This window comes from Lampris incognitus, chromosome 1, assembly GCF_029633865.1.
Source record: "Lampris incognitus isolate fLamInc1 chromosome 1, fLamInc1.hap2, whole genome shotgun sequence".
NCBI classification, from domain to species: domain Eukaryota; kingdom Metazoa; phylum Chordata; class Actinopteri; order Lampriformes; family Lampridae; genus Lampris; species Lampris incognitus.
The window spans coordinates 126,545,440-126,571,268 of NC_079211.1; the positions used below are offsets into that span (position 1 = coordinate 126,545,440).

General features: G+C 39.3%; 2 protein-coding genes across 5 annotated transcripts in view; one reads left to right on the top strand and one right to left on the bottom strand.

Annotated features, from left to right (window-relative positions):
* The first annotated feature begins 315 nt into the window (after positions 1-315).
* Positions 316-14,777, top strand: grsf1 (G-rich RNA sequence binding factor 1). The gene is made up of 9 exons (XM_056279560.1): positions 316-947; positions 1,962-2,106; positions 4,770-4,925; positions 5,685-5,819; positions 6,057-6,195; positions 10,908-11,011; positions 11,877-11,962; positions 12,079-12,214; positions 13,408-14,777. Exons 1-9 carry the CDS (start codon positions 693-695, stop codon positions 13,458-13,460), a joined length of 1,209 nt encoding a protein of 402 aa, XP_056135535.1. The 5' UTR covers positions 316-692; the 3' UTR covers positions 13,461-14,777.
* The window catches only part of rufy3 (RUN and FYVE domain containing 3), a 45,116-nt gene continuing 26,159 nt past the window's right edge, over positions 6,873-25,829 (bottom strand). Inside the window, exons 10-18 of one of the 4 annotated variants that reach the window (XM_056279303.1) lie at positions 25,322-25,405; positions 24,198-24,365; positions 20,913-21,010; positions 19,318-19,437; positions 17,322-17,445; positions 17,121-17,197; positions 16,951-16,978; positions 16,403-16,480; positions 6,873-7,278 (exon numbers count right to left, since the gene is read on the bottom strand). In XM_056279303.1, the coding sequence (XP_056135278.1) occupies positions 6,916-7,278; positions 16,403-16,480; positions 16,951-16,978; positions 17,121-17,197; positions 17,322-17,445; positions 19,318-19,437; positions 20,913-21,010; positions 24,198-24,365; positions 25,322-25,405 (1,140 nt within the window). In that variant the 3' untranslated portion in view covers positions 6,873-6,915. Of the gene's footprint in view, positions 7,279-11,237; positions 11,516-14,890; positions 16,235-16,402; positions 16,481-16,950; positions 16,979-17,120; positions 17,198-17,321; positions 17,446-19,317; positions 19,438-19,650; positions 20,489-20,912; positions 21,011-24,197; positions 24,366-25,321; positions 25,406-25,829 lie in introns of those variants that run through there. The other 3 variants (XM_056279422.1, XM_056279359.1, XM_056279460.1) reach the window with 3 other exon arrangements.

The window sequence follows — 25,829 nt, forward strand, 5'->3', positions numbered from 1 at the left end:
AATATGAGGCAGAAAGAAGGCGTACGACTCAAAATCTCAAGAAAATAAAAGTACAATTTGATTTAGTAGATATTCTACAGAAGAATTCCACTGAGCGTTATAAAATCTTATTTCAGTTTCTTAAAGTAAATAATTTAATTGAGAAGATTTGAGGGTTTTTGGGCGGGGGGGTTAGTGTAACTAATAAGCATTCTGATCCACACTCCATACCAGATGGTGGCGGTAATGCAGCAATTTGTTGTTTGCCAACCGCCATTAAACACCAAGAAGATGAAGAAGAAGACGAAGAAGATGAAGAAGAAGAAGAAGAAGAAGAAGAAGAAGAAGAAGAAGAAGAAGAAGAAGAAGAAGAAGAAGAAGAAGAGGAAGAAGCAGCACAGGAAGAAGAAGCACAGGAAGAAGAAGAAGCAGACGAAGCAGACGAAGAAGAAGAAGAAGCACAGGAAGAAGAAGAAGAGGAAGCAGCAGAAGAAGAAGAGGAAGCAGCAGAAGAAGAAGAAGCGGCAGCGGTAGTTTGCCCTTGACTCTACCCACGTGAGTTAGTTCGCGCTGGCTTAGTTTACCGAATTTTGAATAAAGTGACTCCAAACAGCTAGTTTTGATGAGATTGTCTTTAGTTTAGGATAGTAACCGATTTGTCACGCATTTCATAAGCGGGCTGTCAGGCGCGACTCGCCGATCACAACGCTACAATGTCCGGCAACTGTAAATCCTTGTCGTCGTTACTGCAACGCTGTCTGACCTCAAGACAAACAACCTTATGGACAAATACTTGGGAAGGGATAAAATCGAGAGGGAACCAGTTGGCTGTCCTCGGTACTGGAAAACGTGGATTTATTGGGAATCACCAGTATCATAAATGGACATTCAAAATGACACCATGTCTTCAGAGTGACTTCAAACACCAATCTGCATTGAAAATCATCCAACAAAGATTCTGTACAAAGGTTAGTGAGATTGCTTAAAAATTCCTTCTACCATCATCACCCTTATAGTTTCCTTAAATTCATGCTGTGAAATCAGGTCCAATGTATTGCAAGATTCTAAAAGGTAACTACGATGCAGCTAAGGGCTATGGCACTGTAGTATTGTCTATCGTCTTCCAGCGGTATTGAATCGGAATGAAATTCGGATGTTGCCATACGGTGGTACACTTTTTTTTTGTCGTCCAATCAACGACAACATTTCTAAAAAAATCAAATCTCAAATATTTGAGGGAGTATTGAAAACTGGTTTTGGTTTGGTCGCTCCGACTGTTAGCGGCTCTGATGGCCCATGGGACTGTTAATGTTTGTTGAGATTGTTGATTTATGTGTTTAAATGATGTGTTCGTGTTTTTATTGTTGTGCTGTTTGTTCGGATGTTCGACACGGACTCGGTAGACGACCGGGTAGACTGACTCACTGTAGGAACGTGATTATTTACATTAACTCTATATTACCGAACAATTCAATGTGATGAGCCTCAGTTGGATCCTTAAAGATGGTATATTTGCACATGTAAACAGTTATCGTGATTTATCAATATTGTGTAGCATTTCCAACGATTATCGTTAGTGTTGGCAATACAGAAAATATCACAATCACAAGGAATTTTACACAATATTGATCCTGTTACTATGCAAATATATCATGTTTAAGCATCCAACTGAGGTTCATCACATTGAACTGTCTGATAACGTAAAGTGTAATATTAAACCAAAACTTGTTTTTAAATAGTACTCCCTCAAATAATTCTCACCTCATTTTGTAAGAATTGTTAGACAGTGGATTCTCATTAATCATTAATTTAGACAACAAAACTATCACAATATGACAACATATGGATTTCATCCCAATACAATAGCGTTGAAATATGATGAACAATAATTTTGAGTTATTACCCAGCCTCGAGTTATATTTATAGTATAGTATTTCCAAATCGCCCAGCACTAGTGTGGCTTTGCATGTACTACCTTTCAGGCAGATGCCCCCTATGAAGATGAATATCCACCTCTGCCAGCCTATAATGCAGATCCTGAACCAGAGAAAAAGGACTTTTACATTATCCAAGCTAAAGGTCTGCCGTGGTCCTGCACAGCTGAGGATGTCCTGCAGTTTTTTTCTGGTGAGCATCAACTACTTGCACAGGATCTCTACAGGTCCTGAGAAAGTTTGAAAATTGTTAAGTAAAGTATCAAAATGTGTACGTTCAGCTTTAGAGGTGTTACAAATAATAATGATGATATTGTAGTGACCTACTTGCAGGTGAGATATTCACCATGTGGAAGAGATGGTCCCTTTAAGACAGTGGGTTCAGGGGTTAACCAGGGGGATTGTGGGTAGACAGGAGGCTGTGGTTTTGAGAATTGAAAACTGTTTACTTGAAGTTTGTTGGAGGAAATAAACGACCCCACGGTTGTGTGGTCAAAAGGAGAAGTGGTCTCGTCTCCTTTCTTTCATCCTCCACAATATAAACTTTATTTATATAGCATTTTTCTAAACAAGGTTACAAAGTGCTTCACAGAACAGGATAATGGTACACTTGCTTGTTTCACTGTTTTGGGGTAAGATGTAGGTTGAGATAAACCAACCTTTACCCTGGTAGGTTTAATATATGCAAGGGCACAAATCTCATTACCACCTGGGGGGGGGGGGGGGGCAAGGACACACAGATGGAGTTTTCTCAAAGGCTTTACTCACTAAAGTGCCTTACTAAAGCTGAAGCCTTACCTGAGACTCCCCGTCTGTCACTCTGTTGCTGCTGCTGCCCTCCACAGATTGTTTTACTGTTGTTGTCTAATGGCACAATTATTGAACATTTGTATTAGCAGCACAGTGGCACAATGGTTAGCGCGGTCACCTCACAGCAAGAAGGTCATGGGTTAGAGCCCCGTATTAGTCCAACCTTGGGGGGTCGTCCCAGGTCGTCCTCTGTGTGGAGTTTGCATATTCTCCCCATGTCTGCATGGGTTTCCTCCAAGTGCTCCGGTTTCCTCCTATAGTCCAAAGACGTAGGTCAGGTGAATCGGCTGTACTAAATTGTCCCTAGGTGTGTGTGTGTGTGGGCCCTGGCGGCCTGTCCAGGGTGTCGCCTTGCCTGCTGCCCAATGTCTGCTGGGATAGGCTCCAGCGTCCTCGTGACTCTGAGAGCAGGGTACGCGGTTTGGATAATGGATGGATGTATTAGCCCTTTATTCATTTTCTGTGGGGACTTTATCAACTAGTATTTGCAATATTACAGGGGTCTTCATACTTACACAGTGGCGTTTTGAGCCTACAAAAAATGTCCTGATGTCCACCTTTTTTCTCTTCTCTGTGCTATTTGCTAAACCCTTACCTAGCTGACACACACACACACACACACACACAGGATGCAGGTTGATTATGGAAGAAATTAATATACTTTAGCTTAACTCTAATATAATGCTGATGTATGCCATAATGAGCAATGGGTGTTCATTTGGGCTACTTGGATGCTATAGCATTAGCACAAGTTCACAGTAGCTAGCTAATGTGAACTGGAACACAATTAAATAGCTAAGTCATGGTTTATGTTAGCTAGATGATTGTTACCACGCAGCTAAGATGCAGCTCCTCCACATCCACTTCAACACTCGGCATCAGTAACCAGAATGAGCCTCTGAATTTTTAAATTAATAACTACAATGTAAATGCCTGTCTCAAATAATGGCTTGTTACTAATAAAGGCCGGGTGTGCTATGCTGTTCAAACAAATACACGCCCGGGCTATTATTGGAAGTTTAACAGGTATGATCTATGTAATATTTGCAAGCAAGCTAGCTTGAATATGGATCTGGCTGGGATAGGTTAAATCACTTGAGGTGGTAAACACAGTCTGGTTACATTTTTAAACCTTTTATTCTGCTGACGGGTAGACTACCTTTGTTTGAACAAAATCACTTACAAGGCATCTCTCACAGGACTAGCCTACGATCCCAGCAGTCATCAATCACACCAGCCACTAGGCTCACTCACTGAAGACACAACTCTGACATACTACAGAGATGGAATCTGGGAATTGTAGTCCAATAGCAAGCAAAGGTATCAGGATGAAGTAAACTGTTAAATTCATTTCCCAAATCCCCACTTGCAACACAGACCACTGAGCAGGATACATAGGGGAGGACATAAACAAACCCTTCAAAAACTGTTGTGTTTATGTATGAATCATTTCAAAAATGGAGTCAGCTTCTATTAAATGCATATTTTCAATTACATAATTCATTTAGAAATAAGGGGGGCCAACTTCATGTTTGTTTGTTTTTTTAAAGATTATTTTTTGGCATTTTCTGCCTTTATTTGATAGTGATAGTCGAGAGAGAGAGAGAGAGAGAGAGAGAGAGAGAGAGAGAGAGAGAGAGAGAGAGAGAGAGAGAGAGAGAGAGAGAGAGAGAGAGAGAGAGGAAAGGCAGGGGATGACATTCAGCAAAGGGCCGCTGAGGTAAGGACTCAGCCTTATGTGGTGCGTGCTTTACCAGGTGGGACATCAAGGCGCGCCTAGTTCATGTTTTTCAGAAGTTGGAGGAGGCATGTCCCCTCCGACACCCCAACCCCCCCCCCCCCGGGATCTGCTCTCAGGCATATTTCGTTTTTTTTTTTTTTTACTTAGGACTTTGTTTTTAGATCTCGTTCTTACAGGCACTTAACCTTCAGTGAAATGTTGAAGAGTTCCTTGTTTCCCTCTTGCTTTGAGATATTTAGCATTTTAGATTTCCTGTTGTGTATTCTGTGTGCATGAGTGGGTTAATGATATGATACCCCGTTTAGACTGCAGGATCCGGGATGGTGTTAAAGGGATCCATTTCACCACAAACAGACAGGGGAAGCCGAATGGGCTTGCCTTCATTGAGATGGAGCATGAAGAGGATGTCCGTAAAGCTTTGGAGAAGCACAGACAGTACCTCGGGCAACGATATGTTGAAGGTATGTCATTTTGACTGTTAAGCCAATATTTACTAACGCATTTGATTTCACAAGTTCTGCATACAATTTTACTTGTATTCCGACCTACAATGTTCAGGAATGTAAATGACAACAAGTCAAAGCAAGTGACACTTCCAATAGAATGTTAGCAGGTAAACAAGACATTTACTGTTTTTGAATGCTGAAAGTTGAAATATTACAGAGCAGCTATAAGTATAGGGGGCTGCTGTTTACCCCGCCAATCTAAAGGCTGGGCAATAATTAAATATTGGTTGTCTTGCATTGGTGGTATTTCAGCATGAAATTCAGCTTTTGTCACATGATACACAATTTTGTTGTCTAAATGAATGCTAATGAGAAACTTATAACTAACATTTCTTACAAAATGAGGTCTTAAATATTTGAGGAATAGTATTTGAAAACTATGTTATACTTTACCAAACAGTTGATGAACTGCGGTTGACTTATGAAATATACTATTTTTGCATATATTAGTCATTAGGTAGATATTGGTTATAAGAAAGAACACCTGATTAGACACATTAGACCTCCATTTTAGACAGTTTTTATTCATGTAGAAATTCCTGCGTAGTTCAGCATCACTTTTTATTAGCCAAGTAGGTTTATGTCTACATCGAATTTGATTTAATGAGTAGCTCACATGAAACAAATGTGAAAGAACAAAAAAAATCAAGTGTTGGCAAAGGAAGTAAAAGGAATTTAGGATGTAATTGGGCATCATTTTCATTGTAATTTCAGTGTATGAAGTGACAAACAGTGATGCTGAAAACATTCTGAAGAATTTTCTCCATACTCAAGCCAGTGACGGGATGGTGCGACTCCGAGGAATTCCTTTCAGCTGCACAGAGGACGATATCATTCAGTTCTTTTCAGGTAAAAGTAGCTTTGCCCTCTCTTGTCTGTAGACACAATACACATATAGCCACGGTCCTGTGATCAAGTCCTTATTTTGTGGACTGGTGCAGTTGATTTTCTTGTTTCCAAATTATAAATGGTAAGCAGAAGAGGGTTCACCAGTATTCAAATATGCACACACGATGCAAATTGAGACCCTGTGAGACATCGAGCCAAGAAAAGTAGAACCAAAATCTTATACTGCTTTTTCCCAAGGCTTGGATATAGTGGAGAATGGAGTCACCATCATCCTGAATCATAGAGGGAGAAACTCTGGAGAGGCTTATGTACAGTTTGCCTCTCAGGTCATGGCTGATGAAGCCCTTCAGAGAGACAGAGAGGTCATAGGCAACAGGTAGGCTCACCCATGAAACCCTGGCTGTCACAGCAGATAATGCTAATTATATTTAAGCTTTGTAATGTCATGCATGTTTGTATGGAGTATGTGGTAGTATGTGGGGTCCAAAAGTCTGAGAACACATCGAAAATCTTTTTAGGATTTAGAAACATTTAAAAACACAAAAAGTTATGACATAAATGAAGAAGAAATATATAAAATTCTGCACTACTTCCAGGTCAGCAATAAAATGTAAGCAAATTTATGGCATTGACCATGTTTAACGCTGTTCTACAAAAGGTCAGATCTCCTTGAGTTTTATCCCTTCCATTGAAGCAGGCATTCAGATGACACTCAGGTAGATTTGATCTACTCTTCAGGGGCTTGTTTAAGTAAATCAGGGTTGACCAATTAGTTTTCCCCAAGGGCCAAATTTTGTCATGCATACCAAGCCAAGGGCCAAAACATCTGGGGGGGGGGGGTTCCCCATTCCACCAATAAAAGTTGTTTTATGTGCAGATGTTGTTGTTGCTGCTATTATGATTATTATTTTTAATAGTAGTGGTAGTGGTGGTGGTGATAGTAGTAATAATTTAAGCCTGAGATTCTTGAAGCCTGTGTTGAGGGTCTCACACACACACACACACACACACAAAATGCACTCTTGAAACAAAAGTCCAAAACCAACCATTTAATTATGGACAAATGGACAAAAGTAAATTGATGTTCATTCACCAATCAGTGAGAGAAGTGAGAGTGACAGCATGAGGCAATCCTTCTGATGTCGGGCCTGTATTCTGTTGTGGCAAGCCTGAGGTACTGGCCAAGATGTGCATTGGAGAGTCTGTTTCTTTCCTGGTTCTTGATCGAGTTCATTGAAGAAAACAATGACTCACATATGTACGTGGAGGGGGAAATTTTGAGTAGGAGCATTGCAATAGTGCTCATGTTTTTGAATCTAGCTTGGGGAACCAAGTTGATCCAAAAGCTACTCATCCCAACGTCCTTGTGTTGTTTTTTGAGCAAATTAGATGTTCCCATTTCCAAGACTTCCATCTGAAGAGTTGCCTCATCTATGAAAGGCACTCCACTGGCTGTCAGCTGAAACAGAGAGGAAGAGATTGGTTAGCATGTTTCGCAATGTCGAGAAGATGCCGTTTTCTTCGGTGCGAAGGCAAATTCCCTTTGTATGGATTTCCAAAGTTAGATGTTAAAATTAATTTTTACCACAATTCCTCAACAATACAACCCCAACCTTTTATGTCCCCTTCATTTCACCAAGTAGTGCTCCCTGAAACAGGCAGTTTTCAATTTGTTTGCCTGTCCTAAAGAAGAAAGAAAGCACCAGACAAATTGGATAGTTTCTTTTTTCGGGCCAACAACAGCCATCTGTCAACGTGTTTGTTCACGCCGGATTTTCAGCTAGGCTGGTGCTAAAAGATGAGGCTGTTCCATCTGTAATGGGCCCTGTTGAGGAGTCAGGAGCCCAAGCTGTAAGTAACATTATATTGCTGAAATGTTTGTCTTGTACTGATAATCGGACCAGGCAGCTTGTAAATACAATTTCAGTGCAGATAATGGGCATATATGTACAATGAATCTACAGTTATTTGGGGAGGTAATGGCATTTTGCTCAAAAAAATAAAGCTGTGCATCGAGCAGGCAGATACATGCCTTTATTTCAACCATATGCACTCAAAATCGTGGCATTATTTTCACAACCGCTGAGGATAAACGTCACCATACCCAAACATGATTTTTTTCAAGTAATAAGCAGTCAACTATAATTTTGCTCAAACAAAGATACAGTCCTCAAACTACAGTCTCTTTGGTAAATGTATGTACACGTTCTTGCAAAACAGTCTACTTGAGTAGTATTATAGGCTCCATATATCTGAAGATTGTATGTATCTGAAGATTGATTGTTGTGTTGTAGTGTTGTTATTCTATGTCAAGTTCACTGAGAGAGCCACGAAACCGGAGTCAAATTCCATGTATGTGCAAACCTACATTGCCAGTGAACATGATTCTGATTCTGATTTAAAGTACTCCAGCATACAAAAAACGGACAATGCAGGGGGATACTATACAGTTGGTGAGCGACAGCAGAATAACATTTTACTAGCTACGTAACCTTTATTTCCTGACAGCAGACGTTTTCCCCTCAGTCGGCACTTACGTGCATTTCCCACACATACACTGATTAATGGGCATTTAAAGAAGCACTTTTATATACAGCTTGTGATTCAAAGACTAAATCCACCATTAGGTCACACAATAATGAGTGTAATATCTACCAGAGACGTCCTGCTGTAATCTTTGTTGCTGTGGATGTTCGTGCTGTCCACTCTCGTGTTCCAGATCGTATTCGGGCTCAAACATTTACGGATGGATTTTAGTAGTTGCCATTTCCAATCAAGAATGAGAAATTATGTTATTTAGTAGGTTTATAGTTGGCTTACGGAACCTCCCACACTGGTGTTGTATTGAACTCTGTTCCCCCATCGAGCTCTGTTTACCTGCTTCCCCATGGCAGGCTTCCAGAAGTTGGCCAATCTGATGAAACCAGTGGGCTTTCAGGGAGGGGGGCATCAAAGAGACAGCTAAAACAAGTTAAAACTGCTTGTTTCATGTGTAGTCCACATGTATACGGGTATTTTTGAAAACAGGGTTTTTCCTCCTGTCCACAGAAGCATGGTTTAAAAAAAATCTTTGTCCAAATGAAAACACAAAAACACATGCTACTCAACACAATGAATGTGATATCAAGAGCATGCCAAACCAACAGGCCATGATATAACTACCCTAAAACCATGTTGGCCAACCTGAAGCCTAAAAAAAAGAAGAAAAAGAAGCCAACAAGCCGAAAACTTAACACTGAAAACGGAGTGTCTGAAAATCTTCACCCTGGAAGGAGTTTTCCAGAAGGTCCATTTTCAGTGACCTAAAACACAGTTTGCATGTGGTTGAAAGGCCAAAATGCAAAGAAAAGGCTACCTTTTCAAAAATACCCATGTATACGTGTGGCTGAGACATCGGATGAATTGAGGAGCTGCATAAAGGGCCAGTATAAGATAAATAAGGATTTTTTAAACTGCAAATCATGCAAAGCTACTCTAATGGAGCTCCCGATTAAAAATATAGAGCTGGGATTGAACATGATATGGTCAATTTAAGCTGATGTTATAATTTGAAATGAAAAATGTGGTATTAAATTCAAAAAGAATACAGAATATAAGCATTTTCACTAGTGGTCTCCGACTTTTAGACCCCCACTGTATATATCCTTGATTATAAAAAAATGAAAATTCATAGTGGAAAAAAACATGTATTGCATTTCACTGTGTATTAACCAGCAGGTCTGCCTTGTAGATACACGTAACTGGCACCATCTGCTGTTGTGAATATGTAATGACGTTTTCAAATGTAATTTACAGAAACAGCGCCTCTTATATTCAAGCCAGTACTGTATGTATAAGCATGTATGAAGGTGAACTTGTTCTCTGATGTGATGAAGTTGTATTTAGATGTTTGGAGGTGAATTTGTATTTTGTTGTGTAGGCTGTGGTAATAAATCTCTTGTATGACAATAAGATAACCTACATACCTCTCTAAATTGTTACCTAAGGATTGGATTCTACAAATGGTGGCTCACACATAACCAGACATTAATATACTGTGCTGTCTGTCTTTCATACCTGCTCATTGGAGATGTGCTAAAATTGTAAAGTTTTGAAATGTGAATTCATATTCGGTCATAAAAAAAGTTTTAAATAGTTGCGAATGACAGCTGTTTCGAATGGGCTTTGGAGTGTACTAATTCAGTTGTTCCCAACCCCGGTCATCAAGCTTCCCTGTTACTGCTGGTTTTCTGTTATGTCAGATATTCCAGACATCCTAGTGAATTTATTACCTGGTAAAATATAAAGCCAGTATTACTAGTCTGTCCAATGAGCCAGGATTAGAAATCACTCTACTAATTTATGTTCTACAGTGAAGCATGACATCATGATGGGAATTACTTTATTCGGGGTTAACAACTCTCACGCAACTCTGACGTGAGTCTCACGCTTTCAGGCTGTCTCACGCTGTCACGACACCAAGGCAAATCTCACGCCAAAGCACTGCGACGGCAACAGAGATGAACAGGCGAACGTAAAAGTTTTTCCGGTATAGTAAATGTTAAGCCAAGTGAACGACTTTGACTGTAGAAGACAGCCGAATTTTCAAAAACTAGGTCTTTAATGTGGGTGTTTCCACAGCGATGCATCTATGTGATTGGTGCGTGACGCTTATGTCCATGTTGAATAAATGCTCTGTAAAGAGCCAGCTAGCTTACGTTAACAAGTGCACGGCAGAAAAGAATGAAAGCAATGAATGAAAGCCCACACGTGTGCAAAATCTCACCCCGGCCAAGTTATCAAAGTTGGCAACTCTGCTTTTCTTGTGGGTTACAAATTACTAAAACATTACCAGGGTTAAAAACGAGGTTGGTTAGTCAAGGACTGACTCTGACTCGGAAACAGGTCCAAATTTCCAAGAACTGCCTCTTGAATCCCAAAAGCGTATTCTCAATTGCGTTCAAGTCTCGAAATAAATGAAAACTCTTTATTTTTGATCTCTTAGAATACACTTCCGTGCAGTGTGGGAGTTTTTATATTTTTTTACAGGCATATCCAATATTGCTTGCTTCACCTTGCAACATGCTTTTTTTTCTTCAACATTTCCAGGTATATTGAGGTGTTCCCTAGCAGAAGTAGTGAGAGCTGCTCTCCAGCCAATCCTCTTTCCCCCCCGAACAACGTCGTCGCCTCACAGCCAAGCCTTGAAACCAGTGAGTTGTTTTTTGTTTTTCTTAGGAAAACGTTATGCGACTACCTGTGTTATCGATAATGGGGGTCTTCTTGTCTTGAGTTTTGACTTAAAGCGCTCAGTAGATATCAAATTGTTTTATTCTTATCCTGTACAGTATTAATATGTTGTTGTGGCCTGCGAAACGGCTTGTGGGTGTTGTTGTCCATGTAAATGGACTCAATTAAAATCGACTCAGACTTCTGTTTAATCGTTTTATTGAAGAATACAGAGTGAGAAATGACATTTCTGATATCTGATAGATAACCTTGCATAACCTTGGCAGCATGGTGGCCCAGTGGTTAGTGCTGTGGCCTCACAGCAAGAAGGTCTTGGGTTCAAATCCCAGGGTTGTTCAACCTTGGGGTCATCCCAGGTCATCCTCTGTGTTGAGGTTTCATGTTCTCCCTGTGTCTGCGGTGGGTTTTCTCCGGGTGCTCCGATTTCCCCCAGATATGCATGTTAGAGTTTATACTCCTGTCTGCCCCTGACCAAGGGAAAAGAACTGGAGTTGGTCCCTGGACGTAACATGAAGGCGGCAGCCCACTGCTCCTAGCTACACAGATCACAGCTAGGATGGGTTAATTTGCAGTAACTGAATTTCCCCAAGGTGATTAATAAAGGAAACTTAATAAATTATCACAAAATCTATCGTAAACAAAGAAGACAAGACAAAGAGATTCCCTTCATTTCTGTTACTCAACCCTCTACAATGGACTCAGACTCAACAAGTCTTTGGTTAAATGTGTTTCTCACTCACATCATATCTATTTGAAACATTCGCACCGAATGAACCAATTTGTGGTTGTAATTACTTGAAATTGAAATCCTCTTTCCTCCTCCAACAGGTTCCCTACACAGAGCTTCAAGGCCTCTATATCATGTTCATATCAGGGGTTTGCCCTTCAAAGCTAATGGACACGACATCGTACAAGTAAAGCGACATTTATCAACTGACTTGATCAAAGATTTACAATATTGAGATACGTCAGGTCAGAGTTGGTTGTTTGAGCAGATGTGTTGAACAAAATCTGTTTTTTTGTTTTTCAGTTCTTCTCTCCTTTAGCTCTGTCTAAGATTCTTATTGAGTACAGACCAAATGGGAAGCCCAGTGGAGAAGCTGATGTCTATTTTAGAAGCCACCAAGATGCGGTTTCAGCCATGTCCAGAGACAAAATGCATATGGGTAAGTCTTAAGTTTTTAATACTTTTTTTTTAGGGAATTCAGGAATGGTACAAGGAAATTGCTGTTGTCAGGTTAGGGAATGTCGCAAGATTAGTTTGTGATATCATGGTAACCTTCCACTGAGTTGGTGTGTGTTTGTACTTGTGCATGTTGTCATGCCTGGGGTATAATCATATCAGTCATCACAGTTTTAACATTATCTTTGGCAGCAGCTGGAGAAATGTATTTTCAATTATTTTCTTTGTTGAGATTTGACTAGAAATGTAAAGCGCTTTGAGTGGCTGTTGCAGCTAGAAAAGCGCTATATAAAATGCAACTTGATTGATTGAAATGTAGGGATGAGACACAACAAGGCTCATGAGCGGGATTTGAACCTGCGACCTTATCAGCTTCGTGTCTCTGCGGTACCATGTTTGCCATTGCAGGTTTTAAGCTGATAACCAGTACTTAGTATGTCAAAAAAGATTTAGACTGATTTGAAGTCACAATATCTTGAAGACAAATTGGAAATCACATCAGCATAGTTAAATTATTTTGGGTGTCCGGGTAGTGTAGCGGTCTACCAACATGGGAATCGCCAGTTCAAATCCCTGTGTTACCTCCAGCTTGGTCGGGCATCCCTACAGACACAATTCGCAGTGTCAGTGGGTGGGAAGCCGGATGTGGGTATATATATAACAGAAACTGTGGACTCATTTATTAATATTATTATACGTATTACTTGCTTTTTCCACTTTTTATGCTTTAAATTTTTCCTTAATTTTCCCATGGTGATTATGGAAGCACCACCACCGTTTGATTTAGGGATTTTTAAAAGAAATTGAAATGCTTGGTGTTAATGAAATGATGTGCTATACTTTGAGATATGATTGATATTTAAACTTGGGTGCAATTACAATCAACTGGATCGTTGCTGGACTGTGGATTGACACAGTACATTAATTCACATAATGTGCATTATTTCTCATATTTGGCAGTACTTTATTTGCACATACACCTCTTTTGACAGTAGTGTTCTGGATCAACAGATTCTGATTTTCAATTAAAAGCCTCTCGTCAGCTTGTCCAGAAAGTTTGTCATCTTGCAAATTGAAAGATGCTATTAAGCTAGGGTTAAGGAATTGCCTTGCATTTTCAAGCTGCCAATCTACTTTTTGTAATAACTTGAAATTTGTGTTCTCCCATCTTTTTAGGAGAGAGATACATTGAGTTGTTCCTGAACTCTGAAGTGACAAACGAAGGGTAAAGAATTAGTCTGTAGACTTTGTGCTGGTGAACAATAGTATTAAGGTATAAATAATTGCTTTTTAGAAACATGATTGTTTTCTAAACACACTCATTTGCCTGGTAAACTGACTTGCTTAAAGCAGTAAATGTACAAGAAGCCAGCTCTTTGCCACATTCCTGTTTGCCATGTTCCTGTTTCCATCTTTACCATATTATTTGCTCTCCTTTCAAAAAACTGTACTTATGAGATTGTTTTAAGTGTCATTGACTGAGATTGCTACTACTGCAGAGAGGGGTTTGGTAAATAGGCTTTTGTCATCTGCAGGTAAATACTGAGCTGCTGATCCCAAATACCTATTCAGGAATTATGTATTTTCTGTGTACTGACAAGTGGAAATCCAGCAATAAACATTACCGATGTAAAACAAAATGGTGTAAACCGTCTCCATCTTGAGAGGAGCGAGTTTGTTTAGATGAGACATGTTTTAAGGATTTTTAATTCAGTTGTAAGTCATTTTCAAGTGGTTACTATGAAGGGTTAGGAGGAAGATGTTATACAGGTTAATCTGGTCTGAACTTTGCTTTTAGACAGTCAGCAGTTTCTTTGTCAACACCTCCAAGCGAGGTTTGTAGCTTGTTGTTTGTCTCAAGTCCACAGCGTCTACCATTCGTTATCTCAGAAGTCAGACACATTGACTTTTTCATTAACTTGAGAAATTGTCAGTTTGCCCATCAGCATTCCAGCAGCATTCACAATTAATTCCACAACTGAGGAAAACTCTACGAATCTGCATAGTCCCTCCATCAGTTTTCTAAACCTGAAGGAGGATGGTTGTTGGTCCCTTTATATATGTTACAAAAAACCCACAAGGCCAGACATGTAAAATGTCCCATTTCCATTTGCTTGCAGTTTGATGACCCAAAAGAGAAAATCATGCAGGCCTTACATCTGATTTTGAATGTTGAGACTGAGGGAATGGCAGAGGTGTGTAATGTTTCAGGGAAAGCCAAAACATACATTACAGCCCCTTAAGTTCAAGAAGCCAGATAGTGAGGAAAGTCACAACTACCTAAAAAACAGAGAACCCACTTTTTTTTTTCTTCTGGGTTGATACCCACGCAGAACATGCAAACTCCACACAGAAAGGACCTGGGACTCGAACCCAGGACCTTCTTGCTGTGAGGCAACAGTGCTAACCACTGGGCCACCATGCCACCACAGAACCCACTTTCACCCCATGTCCCCCCAACATTCAAACTGGTTTTCTAGAGATAAATAGGTGTTGGATGGTTCTGATCCTGTCTATTGAAAACTGCCTCACTGGCTTTCAGGATAATTGGAATTTTGTTGGCATCAACTGAACAACTTCAGAAGTAGCCAGCTCCCATTTCTCACCTATCTGGCTCATTGGCACGCAGGGTAAGCAATGAAATACTGACCAAAAAATGTTGCTGTCTGTAAAACTTGATAAAACTTTATTGATCAGATAAGCATATAAATCTCACATATGCTAATTTTCTCTACATAAAAGTTCAAAAGGTTTATATCATTCAATTAGAGCTACCATTTCCTCAGACTGTTTAACTGTAAAAACAGCAGTCTAAAGACACAAGACAAGTATTGAGCTGCTATAGGTTATGTCTACTTTGAATCTACACTGGCACAGAATCCTATTTAAAAGCGGTAGTGCAAGATTATGTTGTATCGCCCAGAAAATGAGTTTGAATGCTTGTGGCTGAAAAAGTGAACAAACAGTCCATTAAAAGAATGGATTTGAATCATTGTTTCATTGTTGATATGAATAAGTTGCAGTAAGTGGGATAAATCCCATTACAGCTAGTTCACCATAATAAAAAACATGAGAAATGCAAAGTTAACGTAACACAACTTGAGATGATTGTCTTTTTTGCAAATTGGCTCAAACCAATTCTTTATACACAGCACAAAAGCCAAGCACAGAGGAAATCTTGTATGGTTAGAGCAGCTTATTTACAGAAATCCAAAAAAGCTGTAACTAACCATGAAAAGAGCACACCTTTTGAAATTTAACCAGTTTTAATTGTCAATGTGTGGATTCAACTGTCATCCTACATGAGTTCATTTACGAGTGAATGAGAATAGAAATGAACATGCCGCCATGAAGGCATATTTCACAATGAAACTGAAGACAATTTTCAATCACCTCAATGTCAGAATTAAGTGGCCATTATGTCATGATGGAGCAAAATGGTGGCTTCAAATAGTGAGTCTTGCCAATGCATCAAAATTTTTCTGAACTATGTTTTAAAATTGAGTTTAAAAATGGCAGTTGACCCATAATAAATCCACTTAGTGGACATCATCGTTAGTTTTAAGTGTGTCTCTTAACAAGATGAGATGTTCATTTAAAGTGTCTAAAAGAATATGCCCTTTGAACCCTGAATTCCAAGGGTTTACTGAACAAGAAAGAACCTATAGCAAAGAGGGTTTGTTTTTTTGTTGGTTTTTTTTAGATACGAGGTCAAAAAAGTGCATTCTTGCAGTGCGGATATATTGACAACAATAAAGAAATCAATGCTTTTGGTGTTGTAGAGAATTTCACTATCAGGTTTCATCATATTGTGCAGTAATTGTTGGTCTTGGTTTTCTTGAGACAGATGGGGAGTGTTTCAGGAAGGGGTTGAAGCGTACTGCTGCAGTAACAGAGAATAGCAGCTGTCACACACATTCTCTGGGTGAATTGATGAAGGCAACGGCAGCTCGTTGGCCAGACAGCTTTCACAGAAAACACCACTGCAGTTCTTACATTGTCTCTATAAAGGGGGGGGGGGGGAAACAGGGTTCATTATAAGAACTCCGTAAAAATTGCTCTTTTTGCCGAATGTGAAGCAAAAGGTATTGATTTTTTTTAATCTCATTTTGACATCAAATATGTCAGCTTTTAAAGAGAGAGGGTCTTTAACCCACATCCGATAGTGTACCTTCATCTTCTGAATGGAGTCCTCATGTTCACACATTGTACAGACGGAAGGCATGCTGATTTCAACGAAAGAGTCATCCTGCAACAGGAGAAGAAATTAAAATACTGTATCTTTAGTCCTATCTGGCTCTGCATGTGTAGGTATAAACTAAGACTGGTTTGAACCAGTGGCTGTAATTTACAAGGCAATTAAGCTTGTCAGTGTGTAGACAACATAGGAAAACAGTCATGTTAAGGAGATTAATGCATTTCATGACAACTTGCATATTGGCATAAACAGGCTGTATTGTGATGTATGGCATATAAATATAACATACAATCCCTCTTAAAAATAAACCTAAAGAAGTGGTTTATGGATGTGGTGAGGGAGGACATGCAGGTGGCTGGTTTGACAGAGGAAGATGCAGAGGACAGGAAGAAATGGAAACTGATGATCCGCTGGGGCGACCCCTAACGGGAGCAGCCAAAAGAAGTAGTAGTAGATAAGGTTGTAAGGTATGTAAAGCTTTATATAAGGTTAAAGTTTTAATTTCATATCTTGGACCTCACCTGATCATCCTCGTGTTGGGATAAGGACCTTTGAAAAAGAAAGGGGGGGGTCATGAGTATTCCACAATATACTGTTACTTGCATGCAATTAAACAATGGTACAACTTGCATGAAATATTTGTTTGAAATAATTAACATCCAACAAAAGCTGCAGGTTCTTATGTACTTACGTGCTGGAGTCAAGGCTTATTTTGTCCTCAGACGCCGCACGCAACTGGTCATTCTCCTTTCTGACCGCCTCCACTTCCTGTAGGAACAGTGTTGCTGCGTTACCACTTTTGTTTTGCTAAGTTATGCCTTAAGTTGTCAAAATGCGAATAGCAGTTAATCCATTTGAGACAGATGTTTCCAGTTAAACGCAGCGTTTATACTTTTTTAATGGCTTGTGTGTGTTTTCTTTCCCCTTGCGGTGTGTTGGGTCCTCTGGACAGCAAGTCTGGATGAGGCTCATTCCTTCTTCCTCTTTCCTTCCTCAGCTCCAAGTCCAACTTGTATCTAAAACAACAATGGGAGACCATGAAAAAAAAAAAAAATGAGACAGCGTGAAATCACATCTGGTAATCAAGTATTTAGCATGGTTCTTTTGGTACGACTGAGGCACAAACACGTGGTAGTTTAGAGTTCATATAAATGTACACAGCAAAAGCTGGAATTCTTGTGAAAATTCTGAAAGGTACTGAGCTGCTACTGATGTCACCGGTAGACAATCCATGAATGTAAAAACTTACTTCCCGGTTAGTCGACGGGCTGTATTGGGTCAGAAAATGAGAATTTTCTATCCGTGAATGTGAAAACCTACTTCCTGGTTTGCTAACAGGCTGCATTAGTAAAAAAAAAAAAAAAAGTTCTTGTTACCGACGGACAATCCGTGAATGTGAAAACTTATTCCTGGTTTGCCGACTAGCGGCATGGATTGTCCACCGGTGACACAAATTCGGCTGTTTCGGACACAGACTGCTCATTATTATGGCTGCTGATAGAGTGTTATCTCTACAGCATATATATGAAGAGACAATGGTGAAAATCTTTTTCCCCCAGAGTAACTATCTGGAAGATACTCACTTAAATAAACGTTTAAGTTATGTCTTTATGCATGCTAAATAATCCAGGTAAAGAAAACACCAAGTTGAATCAGTTCAATGTTTCATCACTCATCTAATGCCCCTTTTCCACTGCATAGCACTGCCTCAACTCACTTGCTTTATTTTTTGGGATTTTTTTCCCCCACTACAGATAGTACCCCCTCACGGCAAAGCCCCACTGGTCATTTGTGGGCGTGTTGACTAGTTTTTCCTCCCTTGTCAACCAGTGCCCCACACGAGTGTTTTATTTTAAAAAAAAAATCAACAAGACCAACTCTAAACTTGTGCTTCACATGAACAATATTAGTGTAACTAAGAGATTCGCTGACAACAAATATTTTTTTTACATAGCTAGATTATCAACTATAATACAAGTTTCATAAGACTCGCTTAGGCATTTCCTGGTTATAAACAGAGCTGTTAACTTTCTCTGACCATCAGTGGTCAGATCTTATTTATATCTAAATAAATATAAATACATTGTATTTACATGTTTGTTTATATTTTATCCATCCGTCCATCCATTATCCATATATATCCAGTGTTGCAAATTGTACGCACAAGCCAATATGCTGGCACGCAAATTTCATATGTGTACAGATGATGTTAAAACTGTTCTTTTTAGGGCCTACTGTACTCCACTCTATACAGCCCACTTGTGGTGCAATTATATCAAAGCAAAAACGAAAAAGCTGCAGGTAACATATAATGATGCATTCAGAATCTTGCTCAAGCTTTAGAGATGGACAAGTGCAAGTCATGTTTGTGACTAATAACGTTCGCACCTTTCAAGCCGTGTTGAAGAATTTTATGTACAAATTTATGTGCCGATTCATTGATTCCAATAATGTAATTATAATGCTCTTAACTGAGCCTACACAAAGTGACACAAGCTGCTCCTCTTGTTTCTGGAAACTTTGGAACAAATGTCTATAGGTTTTAATCATTGTGGACTTGTGAACTGCTGTTTTAGCTATATTTTTGTGTTGTCCTATGATGTACTTTTGTTGTTTTAATATGGACCTATGTGTCTGAATAAAGTAAGATTTGGTTGGTTGATTGATTGACATGCAAATTGCCATGACCATTAACTAGCATTTCAATGGCAATGTACTATTCAGAGAGGATTACGGAATAGGCGAGTGATGAAATGTTTCTCTTAATAAACGTTGTGTCCAGATTAACTGATTCAACTTTCTATGATTTAAGTTATCTTTCACTGAACAAGTTGACATAATGATGACTGAACTTATTGGCCCCTGATGAAGGCCCTTTAAGACTTCACCTCTGTTTTCTCAGCTGTTCCACCTCCACCTGTAGACTTTCGATCTTGTCGCCAAACTCCTGCTTAAAGAGCCGGTTGGCCTCTTCCGCCAGATCCCTCTCTCGCTCAGCCTGTTTGGATCTGGGTTGAAGCCACATAAACTTATGGTAAAATAAAAACTCATAATGACAAAGGAACTGTGATCAGAGAGCGATCTTGTGACTGACAATAAAAAAAGAAGGGTGATGAGATCTGTGAGTTTTGAGATGGTGAAAACTCACGAAGGATGTCACTGGGAAAAAAACAAAACAAAACAGTCAAAAGAAGATGAAGCAAGCAGTTTGGTTGATTTATTTTATTAGCTTAGTAATTACTACAGTTTACACCGATGTTATGTTCACATACAAGTTCAAATTATTAAACTCATTATGCCCAACTTGGTCTATGTATGTGCCTGACCTGGCGGTTTTATATTTAGATGCAATATTTGAATGACAATAAAGTTGCCAGGACATGAACACTTGAAATGAGTTTTGATCCAGTCCTCTATTTTGTCAATGATCAGGAAAAGAAAAAAATAAAATAAGATTGAGCACAAATTCTTGGTGTGGCCAAAAGCTTTCAAGTAACTACTGTTTAAAGATAGCTCGGTTTAAAATGGGGCTTTTTTGTTGGGTAAGGGAAAATAATTTTTCCAAATATTCTGAATGCCTTTACTCAACAGCGGCGAACTTTCACTCCATATTTAAAATCACTCCATCAGCAGCTTATCTCCAAACACCATCCACAACAGACGCGTCGACATCATGCTATCTACTTTTCTCACCTTCATAAAAACCTTCGGCAGGGTTGTCTTAAAGAAAGGCGTAACAGCATAAATGTAAATCAGATGTGACCAGAAAAACAAGGACAAGGGTTTGCTTTAAAGGATCGGTTCGGTCCACACTACTCAAAGCCGACACCGGAGAGCCATTGCAGGAAAAGTGGTTTGCTTGACACGAGTAGCATCGTACAGGAAGAAAAGAAAGAAAAACATCCTAGTGTGGTTATTTCTATATTAGGCAGGATTTTATGGTTCTATTCAGAATCCTCAAGTATCAAACTATGAAATATTGAGGCTCCCGCTTATGGCTGAAACAGCTTCCCTGCTGCTGTGTTTAAGGTTCTGGCCTGCTTTGCCATATGTTTATCACTGTTTAAATAATTTAACAAAAATGAAGACAGAATGATGGAAAATGAATAATGACAATGAAGAGAGGAGAAAAAAGACAGAAGACAAAAAGAGAAATTAATGTTGAGAACCGCCACCGTGGAGAAGTGGGAAGCAGAGTGCACATCTAATAAAACAAGTAACCACGACACCTGACTTAATACTGTGTAATACTAGTTGACTTGGAAATTTACAAACTCGAAACAAGCCTATCTGAATAATGTTAAATGTTGTGACAATGAGCGTCATTTGAATTACTTGGCTTCATTTCTCCAATTGGTTACATACCTTTCAGTTCTGAAGATTTAATGTAAAGACTTGCTAGTACCTTGATAAAATAATTGAAACTTGTGTACTGACTGTGTGTTTAGATAGTATGATTGTGGATGGGTGGTGTGGACCTCACCTGGTCTCCAGCTGTTTAATGGTCCCTGCCATCTGGTTTATTTTCTCCTCCAAGCGACTGATGATTTCACTCTTCTGTTTGGAGCTGGCCTCTGTGCCCTGAGGAAAACGTCCCAAAGTTAATTCTCCTGATTACCGTTTTATCTTTGAAAGCAATCCAGGTCTGATATCAGAAGACGTGCAAACAAACAATAAATGACTTGTGACTGTGCTCAGCAGTTTTTTTTTTAAACACTGGTCGATTTAAATGTGTGCCCTCAAATTTAGGTTGAAGCGATGGATCTTTCCACAAATATGTAATACACTACATGGCCAAAAGCATGGGGACACCCCTTCCAATTCGTGGGTTTGACTATTTCATGAAACCCATTGCCAACAAGTGCATAAAATCAAGCATATGGCCATGCAGTCTCTATAGACAAACATTGGCAGTAGAATGGGTCAAAAGCTCAATGGAAGCCATTGTTTCTTTTAATGGTGAAAAAAAACTGATTCTATCTCAATTATTTTGCCCATTAACCACCTACTAATGGTCTAAGTCTGCACTGTTCAGCAAAAGTAATGGATCAGATCGATATTCTGTATCAGCAGATACTTGGAGATTTGTGCTCTTAATTGGTATCAGCCATGAAAAAGTGATACCAGTACATCTCCATCAGTGCCTGCAATATTTCTCCACTGACTTCCATCATTGTCTATCTAGAGCCATTAAACTTTATATTCAAACATTACATTCGAAGTTGTGGTCAGTTTGTTACAGGGATAGTTGGTGGTAGTCTCTATAATGTGAATTCCTGGATTTTAAATTTTCATCTGCAATTTTCTGTAGTGGTCCCAGTCATATTTGTTGTTAAAGTGTACTGAAGTAGCATCACATGACATATCCAAAGGAGTTGAATCAAGTGCAACTGGACTTGGTATATATCCGTGAAGACGTTTCGCCTCTCATCCAAGAGGCTTCCTCAGTTCGTGCCTTTCTGACTAGACCAAGCTAAACCCTCCACCAGAACGGCACGAACTGAGGAAGCCTCTTGGATGAGAGGCGAAACGTCTTCACGGATATATACCAAGTCCAGTTGCACTTGATTCAACTCCTTTGGATAACCATGACCTGGATGAATGAGAACATTCACAGACATCACATGACATAGTTAAGCTACAGTCGAGAGCAATATTTTCCACTCATCTCTTGGGATGTTTGATTTGAAAGAGAACTCAATTGTAAGTATAGGCTACTTATTCTAATTATCTGTTAACTCCCCCTCCTATTTCATCTGTTTCTATCTGCGGATGTCTCGTTTTCCAAGAATCACTCTGTATTGACAAGTGAATTCACAAAGAATGGATTGTGGCTGCTCATCCTTGATGTCATCAAGTATAGCAATAACTGACCTGGCAACCTGTATCTGCAAATGATTTCAGTCTCAGGTAAATCAAAAAGTGATAGTCTCCTTCGAAATATCTGCTCATGACCATGCCTGGCATGACAATGCCTTCTCCTCGCTACAATCACTGCTGCCATGATCACTGGAAAGTCTGAGCGTGACACCCCTTATAAATGCGCTTCAGTTACCACCAACTCTCTGAAGACGCAAATAATTTTCACTGTGTGTGGCTATTAGCGCTGGTGTTTGTGAATTGGACTTTTTTTGTAATAAGGCTCATTTGCATAAAGGGACAATTTAGCACCAAACATATGCATATTACCTCATTTAAATACATGCAAATAGCACTGGAGCACCGAGATGCTATTTGCTTGGCAGCACAGTTAGGGGTGCTTTGATTATTAGTTTCTTTTTTTTCTTATTTGTGCAGGTCTAGTGGTTGCAAAAGCCACGCAATCCTTCTGTGAATTTGCCAGTGAGTGTTTTGTCAGTGACTGTTATCCCTCCTCATGCCGAGAGTGCAACATTGTTGGTCACCTGATCTAGCCTCCCAATCATGTAACTTGATCACTCAGTCAGTAAGCGATATTCGCGTTTGTAGGGCTGACGCGCTGGCCGGTCCAGCCAAAAATGGAACCGAGTATGACTTTACTTTCTATTATGCAAATGAACTTGTTTAACAAGAATTCCACCATTAGATGGCCCTTTGATCACAATACTGAAAAAGGGATGCAAGCAACATGAAACCTTACAGGAGCTCTGAGGAAGTCTTGATATTACCTGAATGGAAGTTGCTCACAAGTGAAATGCTGCAACTGACTGGGTGGGAACGCAGATGAGAATCTGTAGTCAGTACCTCAAAATGTTTATGATGGCCCCCCTTGCCTCAATACAACACAGAATGGTGATGATGAGCAGTATTTGGGTGTGAAGATCTAATAACATCTATAAAATCTGTTTTGGACTGACAGTTTGCAGTATAAGCAAATATCATTACACTCAATTTTTAAGGTTACACACAATGTTTGTTTGTTTTGGTTTTTTTTTTTTTGCTCTTTTTTTAATTGATCCCCTGACATTTGACAATGACTCCCAAATGAATCCTGGATGAAACACAATAGCAACAACTGACTACTATGATTTTATGCATCTTAAGGTGTTTTCTTTGACATTTTTCTAATATTTTGACAAAATGTTGCAATATATCACAGTCAGAAAGTTGAATCAGTTCATCTGGACACAATGTTTATTGAGAGAAACGTTTCATCACTCATCTAAGTGACCTCTTCAGTCTCAACTGACTGCAGGTATCCCCACCCTTATAAACAATACAGTGGCATAACGACTGCATATGAAACCGATTGTTGTTTTCGGTCGTTATGCCACTGTATTGTTTATAAGGATGAGGGTACCTGCAGTCAGTTTAGACTGAAGAGGTCACGTAGATGAGGGATGATACGTTTCTGTCAATAAATGTGGTGTCCAGATGAACTGATTCAACTTTGTGATTTTCTTAACTGGATTATTGAGCATGTATAAAGACAATATATCACAGTGTTTTTTAGTATTATATCACAATACACTGATTTGTGACAATTATGTTGTGATACGGATCTTATCACCAAATTCTTGCCAATACACAGCCCTCACTGTGGCTCTGTCCTCTCATATTTCAAAAGCCAGAAATAAATGAACTATCTAAGCTAATCCCACAATGCAATGCTAACTCAGTGTTCACCTGGCCTGTTCCTTCGTCACTGCTCTCAAAAGTAGATGATGAAAACTCGACAAGACGCTGTGTAGGGGAAGTAAAGGTACAAAAAAAAAACATCTAAAACAATAACCCAGATAAGCGCAATTTTGACTTAGGTCAGTCACAACCAATAGTACTGGAGCGTCACCTGTGACTTGTGGGTGAGCTGCTGGTTGATGCCACGAAGATCCTCCAGCTGCTGTCTGAGTTCCACCAGAGCATCTTGCTTCTCGCAGATGTCTTTCTCCAGCATTTTCATGGACAACTCCATCTCCTGCTTCATACCAATCTGCACCTCAAGCTCCTTCTCCACGTCCTGGAGAAAGACAACACCGAGTCAAACAACAATAAAAAAATGAAATAAAAATGGCATGGCTTGAACTTCTATTACATCCATAACAACTTACAAGGAGCTTTGATGACAAAAATGGGCTGAATTAGAGCCTTTCTAATTAATTTAACTGGAAATTACCGTTCAAGCCCAAAAACTACAAACTGAATGCTAAAAATTATTTGCCAGTGATGCAATTTAGGTCAAATTACTTTCAGGCTCATCAGAATTTTCGACAACTTTTAATTTTCCTTTACCTGTGTTATGTGTTTTGTGCAGATCTCAGGCTAAGAAATCTGGATAAATTGGTTCAATGTTATTTCACGCAAAACAAAATATAGCATACGTCAAGTTGTTTAAGAAACAATTTTGAGTGTAACTTTACACACACATCCAACAGAGAAATAAGCAGATTTCCTTTTATTCCCTTATTGATAACATTTACTCTTTAATATCTATATGCTCTCATCTCTCCATATGCTTTAATTAAGGTAAAGGACTTTTTTTTTTTAATTTTGCTCTTACAGAAAGATGCAGTATCCAAAAGCTAATCAAAAGGACATTAAGTCTGATGATACCGAGTGGTCATAGAGTAGATCACTCTTTACGCAGCATGTGTATAAGGAGTGTGTGATCAAGAACTGAGCTACTAAATCGTTTTTCACTTAAAAAGGTAATTGATCCTAACCTTTATTTTAATGTAAATCTACGAGAGAACAAGCAACAAGTGTCTTAATTCATTAAGTAAAATATGTGAGCAGAATTAATAGGTGAGGGTCAACACTGATGCCATTATCATGTTATGATTGGAAACACACATAGATGTCCTAATACTTTTTCCACTTACTGTAAAATGTTAATCCTGATGACCTCTATTACTGGCCCGATAATTTAGCTACAGTGTGAATTACAGAAGAATATAAAATAGCCCATTAACTGACCAGTCGAAGCAGAGTCTCCTCTTTGAGCTGCTTGCGCGTTTCAACCAGCACTTGTCCATCCGCTGAGGAATCGCTTTTAAGTGCCTGAGAAAACAGAAAAACCTATTAGGTAAAGAAACGCACAGATCATGTTTTGCATTAATGATGATATATATATATCTACTACTACTACTTTCGGCTGCTCCCGTTAGGGTTCGCCACAGCTGATCATCCGTTTCCATTTCTTCCCGTCTTCTGCGTCTTCCTCTGTCACACCAGCCATCTGCATGTCTTCCATAATGATGATATATATATATATATATAATTCATATGTTTTGATCTGTGAGTTCTACCCCTCCATAAGCAAAGAGTTACTATCCAAAGCCATTGATTTTGCCGCAAAACACACAGTGATATCCGAGCAAGACAGAGACATTATATACCAAGCGAAGGACTCACTTTTGTACCACAATGGAAACCCCTGGCAGAAAAAAGGTAGTAGTAAATCTGATGTAACCATGGGCAGCTT

Bases quoted from the DNA above. Each gene is read 5' to 3' on its own strand.
- grsf1 (XM_056279560.1), top strand. From the start codon at position 693: ATGTCCGGCAACTGTAAATCCTTGTCGTCGTTACTGCAACGCTGTCTG. The intron at 948-1,961 runs GTTAGTGAGATT...ACTACCTTTCAG, and splicing joins AACAAAGATTCTGTACAAAG to GCAGATGCCCCCTATGAAGA. The intron at 5,820-6,056 runs GTAAAAGTAGCT...CTTTTTCCCAAG, and splicing joins TATCATTCAGTTCTTTTCAG to GCTTGGATATAGTGGAGAAT.